The sequence below is a fragment of the Petaurus breviceps genome, unplaced genomic scaffold (genome assembly GCF_028583685.1).
Source record: "Petaurus breviceps papuanus isolate PSGF00001 unplaced genomic scaffold, PetGlider_PUasm1.0 182, whole genome shotgun sequence".
Lineage (NCBI taxonomy): Eukaryota > Metazoa > Chordata > Mammalia > Diprotodontia > Petauridae > Petaurus > Petaurus breviceps.
The window spans coordinates 4,516,158-4,525,560 of record NW_027185786.1 but is presented as its reverse complement, the minus strand read 5'-3'; the positions used below and the strand labels follow the sequence as shown (position 1 = coordinate 4,525,560).

The 9,403-nt window shown below is 40.9% G+C and overlaps 1 protein-coding gene across 8 annotated transcripts in view; it reads left to right on the top strand.

Annotated features, from left to right (window-relative positions):
- IL34 (interleukin 34) overlaps positions 1–9,403 on the top strand; it is a 68,676-nt gene that overhangs the window by 32,869 nt on the left and 26,404 nt on the right. For 6 of the 8 annotated variants that reach the window (XM_069087634.1, XM_069087635.1, XM_069087637.1 and 3 more), the window contains exon 2: positions 5,464–5,930. In XM_069087634.1, coding sequence (XP_068943735.1) covers positions 5,903–5,930 — 28 coding nt within the window. In that variant the 5' untranslated portion in view covers positions 5,464–5,902. The remainder of the gene's footprint in view (positions 1–5,463; positions 5,931–9,403) is intronic. The other 2 variants (XM_069087640.1, XM_069087641.1) reach the window with 1 other exon arrangement.

The following is a 9,403-nucleotide window of genomic DNA, read 5'->3' as shown; positions in this document are numbered from 1 at the left end:
GAGAGAGAGAGAGAGAGAGAGAGAGAGAGAGAGAGAGAGAGGGAGAGGGAGAGAGAAATTGATTTAAATTTCAGGGGCCAGGTTTCCATTCTGGAATCCTCAAATCTTGGACTTGGAGACATATGCAGCTAGATTGGTTTACAACTTAACTGACAGCCATACTCATTCATAGGCCTAGAGGTATAACCAATTCACTCCATCTCAAGATGTTTCTTGTTTGACCTTTTTGTTTGCCATTATCTGTTTTCTTGCAAAATCTATAGCCCTATAATATTTTAAAATTAACTCATAGCTTATTCACACATTGTGGTAGTTTGTAGGAAAATTTCTTAGTCCCTATTTTGCTCTGATTGATTCAGTTGAGGTATTTGAGTCTTCTGTGACAAACTACTCGAGATAGGGATTGGACCCTATATTCAAATTAGGGAAGTAGTATGCTTAAATGTAAAGAATATTGACTCCAAAGTAGAAGGATCTGAGTTCAAATACTACCTGTGATGTTTACTATCTCTATGACCTTGGGCAAGTTACTAAACCTTCCCCAGCCTCAGTTTCCTCATCTTAAACTTAATGCTTTGGACTAGATGGCCTTGGCGGTCCCTTTTAGTACTATATTTCTGATACTATGGTAATTTCCATTTCATCAATCAGTTCTTGCTTATTTGTAAGAATTAGATGCAGAAGAGAGTTTTCCTCTTCTCTTGAAGGATGAAATTGTCATTAAGACAAGTTAAGGAGCTAGTAGGCCTCCTAGATTTGGCAGAGACAGATCTGCAGAGGAAGTTCAGCTAATTGGACTTCCCCATTACTGCTGTTATCATGTGGGTGGCAGGCTTATGATCTATTTCCCAAACTTATAATTTTTCTTTTTGGAGGGGAGGGATGAGAGAGGTCTGCGATGAACTCCTATGACAATATAATTTGTCTTTCTGCCCCCATTGATCTTCACTCAATTTTTGTCCACACCATGACACTCCTCCCCCACCCCCGCCCCCCCCCCCGCCCCACCTGGTTCCTGGATTTCCTTACACAAGTATATTTCCTTAATGTACAATGATAATGATACTATGCTTCTTTTTATCTATGTTTATTTTGAATAAGATATTATTTCAGTAGCATATTCTAGTCAGAGTCTCATTCCATCAAGTCTCAATAATAACCATGTGTCTCACTGTGTCAAAAGTCTTGGCTTTTCCCCACAAAATCTTTGCACTTGTGTAAAGATATCTGAGGCCTTGGACTTTAGTATTGATTTTTTCCCTTGGATTTTGTCTTTTGTAAACTTCTGAATGTCTCTCTTGCTATTCTTCTATACTGTATGATAGCTAACTTGGTCAGTCAGTAAATAAATATGTATTAAGCACCTACTGCATACCAGGTAGGCGCTATGCTAAGCTTTGGGGATACAAAGGAAGACAAGGTAATTCCTGTTCTCAGGGAGTCCCCAGTGTAACGGGGGAGGTAATATGTGAGCAACCATGTGCAAACAAGATCTCTACAGGAAAAACGGGAAATGATTGCAGAAAGATGGTATTAATATTAATTAATGGGGATCAGGAAGAGCTTCTTGTAGAAAATGGGTTTTCAGCTGGGTTTGGAAGGAAGCCAGGGAACAGAAATGAGGAGGGAAGGAGTCTCATGTGTGGGGGATTGACTGCCAGTGAAAAGTCTCAGAGTTGGGAGGTGCAACTGGGAACAGCAAGGTCAGTGTGACTGGGGAAGGAGAAAAGAGGAGGAGAAAGGAATTAATGGACTATCTGAAAGCTGTGATCAAAGATGTCTGGGCCAAATGGTATGGATATTTTAGTCACCTTCTTAGCATAACCCCAATTGTTTTATAGACTGGTAAGATCAATTCACAGTTCCATCAAGAGTATATTAGCATGCTTATTTTCATGCATCAACATTGACTATTACCATCTTTAGCCTTTTTTTGGCCAATTTGCTGGGTGTGAGTTGTAACCTCAGAGGTTTTTTTTATTGTTGTTGCTTTTGTTATTAGCAATTTGGAACAGTCTTTCAGATTAATAGTTTGCAGATTCTCTTTTGAGAACTGTTCATACCCTTTGGTCTTTGGTTGCGCTCTTATATATTTGTTAGTTGTTTATATATTTTAGATAGCTGATCCTTATCAGAAATATTTGCCGAAGAGATTTTTTTTCTCTCTGAATCAACTCCTTCGTTTTTAGCCTAGTTGCACTGATTTTGTTAGTGCAAAGGCTTTCATTTCATTCTTTCATTTATTTTAAAAATATATCATCAATTTGATATTTATTTTAAACATTTTTGACTTTTAAAATTTTGAGTTCCTAATTCCCTCCCTCCTTCCCACTCCCTCCCCAATGCACTGAGAAAGTAAGCAATATGTTATCAGTTATACATGTGAAATCATGCAAAACATATTTCCATAATAGCCATATTTTTATTTTTAGAAAGCAAGAAAAATAAAGTAAGAAAATTATACATTGATTTGCACTCAGAGTTCATCAGTTCTTTTTCTGGAAGTGGATGGCACTTTTTTTCATCATGAGTCCTTTGGAATTGTCTTAGATCATTTATTGATCAGAGCAGTCAAGTTTTTTTACAGTTGATCATTATTACAACATTGATGTGAATATCCTCACTTAACTTTGTATCAGTTTCTACAGGTCTTGCCATATTTTTTTTGAAACCACTCACTTTATCATTTCTTATAGTACAGTAGTATTCCATCCCAATCATATGTAACAACTTGTTCAGCTATTCCCCAATTAATGAACATTCCCTCAATTTCCAATACTTTGTCACCAGAAAATGAGTTGATATAAATATTTTTGTACATATAGGTTCTTTTCTTTGTTCTTTGATCTCTTTGGGATATAGACCTATTAATGGTGTTACTAGGTCAAAGGATATGCACACAGTTATATATAGCCCTTTGGGCCTAGTTCCAAATTGTTCTCCAGAATCTTTGGATCAGTTTACCATGCTATCAACAGTTCATTAGTGTACCTATTTTTCCATATCCTCTCCAGTATTTGTCATTTCTTATAGGTGTGAAGTGGTACCTCAGATGCCTCGGAGTTGTTTTAATTTGCCTTTCTCTAATGAATAGTGATTTAGAACATTTTTTTCATATGGCTATAGATAACTTTGATTTCTTCTTCTGAAAATTGCCTGTTTATATTCTTTGAACATTTATCAGTTGGCAAGTGGCAACCTATTTTTATAAATTTGACTCAGTTCTATAATTGGTAGATATTTGAGAAATGGAGACTTTAATAGAAAAACTTGCTATACAGTTTTTGGACTTCATTATCTATGGTACCTTTTTTAGTAAAATGTAGTTTTCCTGATTATGCCTTTTAATTAGATTTACTTTTGCTTGTGCTTTGTCTGAGATCATGATTGCTACCCCTGCCTTTTTTTTTTTAGTTCAGCTAAAGCATAATAGATTCTGCATCAGCCCTTTTTTAAAGAAAAACAACTCTGTGTGTGTCTTTTTAAAAAATTTGAATAGAATGATTATTTTTATTATATTGATTCAACCTACCCATGAACAACTAATGTTTCTAGAATTGTTTAAATTTATCTTTATTTGTATGAAATGTTTTGTAATTGTGTTCATATAGTTCCTGGGTGTGTCTTGTTAGGTGGACTCTCCAAAATTCTATTTCATTTTTTAAATAGTATTTTATTTTTTCCAACTACAATTTGATTTGAGACATTATTTTATAGTTGTGTGGAGGAAGCTGTTGAGGGTTAAGTATCTTTGATTGTGTTAGTATTAAGTACATTTGAACTTATTATGATACCGTGTTTCCCCGATAATAAGACCTATCCTGAAAATAAGCCCTCCCCTTACTGTGTAAGATTCCTCTAAAATAAGCCCTCCCCCGAAAATAAGCCCTATTGAGATTGCTACTATAGTGAAGGTGATCCCCTGCGCTACACGCTACATTACGGTACCCTCTGTATGCACCGCCCCCCCCCCCCCGTGAAACGCATGCCGCGTTCCGAGCTGCATCCAATCAGAGCTGCAGCAGTGAGCGCGTCATCCTGTTCTTCCCCAGTGATTTGCTTGCTGGCGCCATTGAGAGCAGTGCCGCGGAGGAGAGCTGAGGCAGGACAACATAAGCCCTCCCCTGAAAATAAGCCCTCTGGTGTTTTTCTTTCCAAAAAAATAATAAGACAGTGTCTTATTATCGGGTATATGGTATAAGGTTTTGGTCCAAACCTAATTTCAGGCAAATACATTCTTACTAGCCCTCATTAGGTTCACTCTATGTCTGACTTGGGCAGCTAGGTGGTGCCATAGTGGATAGACTGTCTGGCTTGGAGTCAGGAAGACTCATCTTCCTGAGTTCAAATCTGGCTTCAGACAATTATTAATTCAGACACTTAGTTAGTTGTGTGACCCTGGACAAGTCACTTAATTCTATTTGCCTCAGCTTCCTCATCTGGAAAATGAGCTGGATAAGGAAATGGCAACCCACTCCAGTGTCTCTGCCAAGAAAACCCCAAATGGGGTCATAGAGAGCCAGATTCAACTGAAAAATGACTTAATAAATAACATCTCTGACTTAGGACTATCCATTTAGAGTGGGAAGGGACCTTTGAGGTCACCGAATTTAATCCCCTTGTTTTAAAGGAAGCTAAATGCAATAGGACACACAGTGCTGGGAGACCCGAGTTCAGTTCTTCCCTCATACACTAGCTGTAGGACTCTGGATAAATCACTTCAATTTCTTACCCTCAATTCCATCTATAAAACTGGGTACAATAATAGTCCCTACCTCACAGGGTTGTTGGGAAGATCCAGTGAGATCACATTTGTTAAAATAATTTGTATACTAAAGTCTAATCAGTGCTAGCTATTATTATTATGTATTATAGGAAGCTGAGGTTGAAAGAAGTTAAGTCCCTGCTCAGGGTCACACAGCCAACAAGTGTCAGAGGCAGGGGTGGGTCCCTGTGGCCTCGAGGCCACATGTAGCCCTCTAGGTCTTCAAGTGCAGCCCTTTGACTGAATCCAAACTTCACAGAACAAATCCCAAACAAATCTCGCCTTGGTTTCTTCTCTCCTTGCCTCTTTCCCAGGAGGAAGCCAATGGGATACTGCATAGGCTGCGGGGCCCAGAGCAGGAAGACCCAAGTTCAAATTCGGCCCTGATACTTATCAGCTCTGTGACCCTGGTCAAGTCACTTAACTCCATTTTCCTCAGTTCCCTGAATTGTAAATTGGGGATAATAATAGCTTCTGCCCTTGCAGTGCTGGTTTAAGGGTTAAATGAGATATTTGTAAGGCGTCTAGCTCAGTGCTTGGCATGCAGTAGGGGCTCTATAAATGCTCCCTCCCCTTCTTGTCACTGTCCTAGAGCTCTCAGCAATGTGCCGTAAACATTGGGGGCTCAATGGATATAGTGGCCAGACAGGCCAGCTGCTCTTATGTAATATGTTCCTTTCTTCTTTTCTCTTCCCCAGAACAGACTTAACACCGAGCAGCTGCAAAAGGAGAAACTTAAAACCACCAGCAGATTTTGATTGGACTCGGGGAGGCTGGAGGGACCCTGTCTTCGCTCCTGGACCAGAATACCAGTTTGCCTGGCTGGGGCCGACCTTTCCTGCTGAGGAAGGCCGAGGGCTAGGATGTGCAGCTGGGGCCAAGGGCAGCCCACGCAGAGGAGGAGATCAGGGTAGAAGCAGTTCACAGCAGGCCCACGACATTCCCCCTGCCTCCCCTGCTCCTGCCCCTTGACTTTGGCTAGGGCCGTTATCTGGATTTTGCCCCAATTTTGGCAGGGGCTTTGTGCCTGCCCATGAGGAGACTGTAGCCATGTAAGCTAAACTCTTTTCTTCTTGGCATTCTGGCCAGTGGGGGGAGAGGCTGCCTTCGCTCACCGCCTGGACCCAGCTGACCAACATGCCCCGTGGTGGATACCTGAGTCTTTGTGAGTAGGATGGCCTGGGCCCAGAGCCAGCCAAAATTCTGGTTAAGCCAGGAGCCAGTGGTAACCACGGTAACCGTGGCACTCTGGGGTTGTTTTTTTTTTTTTTAACATATGTGAAGTTGAGATACTTAACCCTTAGTTCCACCCTGGACAGCCTGTGCGCTTTCTGCCTGAGAACCGTCCTTGGCAGGAGCCTCGTGTTTGTTGGTGGGGGGTGGGGAAAGGGTAACAGTGAGGGCCCAAAGTCTGGGGGTGGGGCAATTCCTGGGATGATGCTTGGGGATGGTTGGAAAGGATTCAGTGAGATCAGGAAGCAGCATCTGTCTTCTATTTGTAGCAGTGTAGAAAAAAAAAGAAGGGAGCGAGGTAGGCAGAGAGGGGATTTCTAGTCTCCCTGAGGGTTACTGGTTGAGGGTATCTCTTTGGAAAATGATTGTCTTAAAAAAATATTTATCTAGCATTGCCCCACCCCTTGCCCTTCCCAAATGCACATTTTTTCAAAGTATTACAGTGTTTCATGAAGTCTTTGGGGAAGGCACAGCCTGTTGTAAAGACATTCTGTCTTATTTAGGACACGACACATTCTTCCTTTTCCTCCATGAAGGAGGACAGAAATAGGACATAGCAATCACACCTGTATATGTTGTTCGGTGTGAGGGTCATTTTTAGCTTTGGTGATACTAAGTAGAATCAAAATGACAAGGATTAATTAATAAGACTAACAAGGGGCAGCTAGGTGGTGCAGTGAATAGAGCACTGGCCCTGGAATCAGGAGGACCTGAGTTCAAATGTGACCTCAGACACTTAACTCTTAACACTTACTAGCCGTGTGACCTTGGGCAAGTCACTTTACCCCCAATTGCCCTGCCTTTCCCCTCCCTTTTCTTCTTCTTTTTTTTAGTCCAACCTCCTCATTTTATTTTTTTTAATTCAACATTTTAAAAAATTTACTTTTAGTGTTAACATTCAGTTCCACAAACTTTTGAGTTTTATATTTTCTCCTCCCCAAGACCGCGTGCAGACATCAGATTTTACATATACATTCCCATTAAACATATTTTCACATTAGTCATGTTGTAAAGAAGAATTATAACCCATGGAATGAACCATGAGAAAGAAGAAACAAGAGAGAGAGACAGAGAGAGAGAGAGAGAGAGAGAGAGAGAGAGAGAGAGAGAGAGAGAGAGAGAGAGAGAGAGCTAGCAAGTAGTATGCTTCCATCTGCATTCAGACTCTGTCATTCTTTCTCTGGCTGTGAATAGCATTTTCAGTCATGGGCCTTTTGGAGTTGCCTTAGAACCTGGCATGGCTGAAGAGAGCTAAGTCTAACAAAGTCGGTCATCACACAATGTGTCTGTTACCATATACAATATTCTCCTGGTTCTGCTCGCTTCACTCAGCATCAGTTCATATAAGTCTTTCCAGGTTTTTCTGAAGTCTACCTGCTCATCAATTCTTATAGCATAATATTATTCTATTGCATTCATATACCACAACTGACGGGCATCCCCTCAGTTTCTAATTCTTGGCCACCACAAAAAGAGCTGCTATAAATATTTTTGTACCTGTGGGTCCTGTTCCTGATTTTATGATCTCTTTGGGATACAGCCCTAGAAGTGCTATTGCTGGGTCAAAAGGGTATGCACATTTTTATAGCGCTTTAGGCATAGTCTTAGGACTTTTTTCTGTTGGGAGCTCCACAGAACCAGAGGAGAAGCAATGACAGGGATAACAATAGTGAAACTGACATTCAAACAGCTCCTGAACATTTGCACGGGGTCTCTGAATGCCTGGCCAGTGACACATCAGTCTGGCAGTGATCAGGCATCCCATTTTAGTGAGAATTTCTTTTTCCTGATGACAGTACTGGGATAGTGGATATAGCAGCAGGCTTGGAGTCAGGAATGCTTGGGTTCCAGTGCAACCCCTAAAACCCCAGTTGGAACTGGAACTGGAACCCCAGTGCAACCCCCTATTATTAGCATGTGTGACCAGGAATACGGCACTACAACCTCTCAGTGGTGCCCCCCCCCCAAAAAAAATTTCTCAGAGTATAGGTTACACATCAGTTACCACTCTATCTAAGGGGAGGGGCTTTCTATACTTGGAATTCCCCTCATTGATGAGATTATGAGTCTAGAACCCTTCCACCTCCAAAAAAAAATCTTTTGCCTCCTATCTAGAATAGCAATACTGAATGCCAGCTCCCTTTCCATTTTGTTAATTGGTATGCCTTCAGCCCGGGCAAAGGGTGAGTGCCTGTGGTTTGACTTCTCTTAAATTGGGGGTTGGCTATGGAGGAGAGGGGCCCCTTCCCCTGGGTGGGGAAGCTGAGAGATCAGAATTGTAGAGAGCTAGTGGAGGGGGCAGTCAGTGCCTTACATATTAGCTCTAGTTTCCTAGCTTCCCAAGGGTTAAGGGCTAATGAGATCAGGGGCCAGAGCAGCAGCTATCCTACCCATGATTCATCATTTCCCTTTTCATTTTTTAAGGCAGTGACCATATAGGAACAGACCTCTAGTTAGCAATTGTGTTTTCTGTACCTGCCCAATAGATCTACTGACATTTCAGTGGCCTCGAGGCAGCATTACATATCCGAAGTCCTGAGAGTGATGGGCTATCTGCCCTAGTTTCTGGGAAATGTTCATATGTAGGTCATGAATCAATTAGTCAAAAAGTTTATTGAGCCTAGTGCCAGCTGGCGACTGGAACCCCGCAGGGTGCTGGGGGTGAGGGAGGGTGGGGACATTCACAAGCATGGCTGCTGCTCTTCTGGTCCTATATTTTTGGGAGAAAGGGGTCATTTGCTGAAATATTTTATACTGATAGACATACCTTCCCCCAAAAGTTCTTGAAATAACTTTAAGAGGTAGAATGATGCATTCAAAAGATCAATGTTTGACAAACTTTTAGAAAATAAAAATTGGGGAAAGAATTAATCATTTAATAAATAAACTTGAGAAAATTGAGAATTTGATAGGAAAAGGATTTGATCCCACATCATATATCCCCACTGAATTCCAGCTGAATGAGAGACTTAAACATTAAAAAAAAGAAACTCTGGAAAAAATAGAATGAATTTATTTATCCCAGTTATGAGAGGAGTTGATATTTTTCTGTTCTTGATTATATCAAATTAGACTTTTTTTGGATAATAAATTGATAAAGAGCAAAATAGTGGATTGAAAAAAATGTGAGAGATTGAAAACTTCATATCTTAAATTAAGAGCATTAAATGATCTGTGCCTCAAGGGATAGGGAGCATATGGATAAAGGGAAAGGCAGAAAGGATCCTGAAGCATGATGGAAGGTGCCGATGAAGAAATAGGAGGAAATCTGCCTGCCTGGGACTTGTGATGTGGAGGAACAAATCATGGCTCAGATTTTTATCGGTGAATCATCAATCAGGCCCTATATTCTAAGTTCTGAACTCTGTGATATGGATGAATAAAGCATTTGTTAAGTGCTTTTTC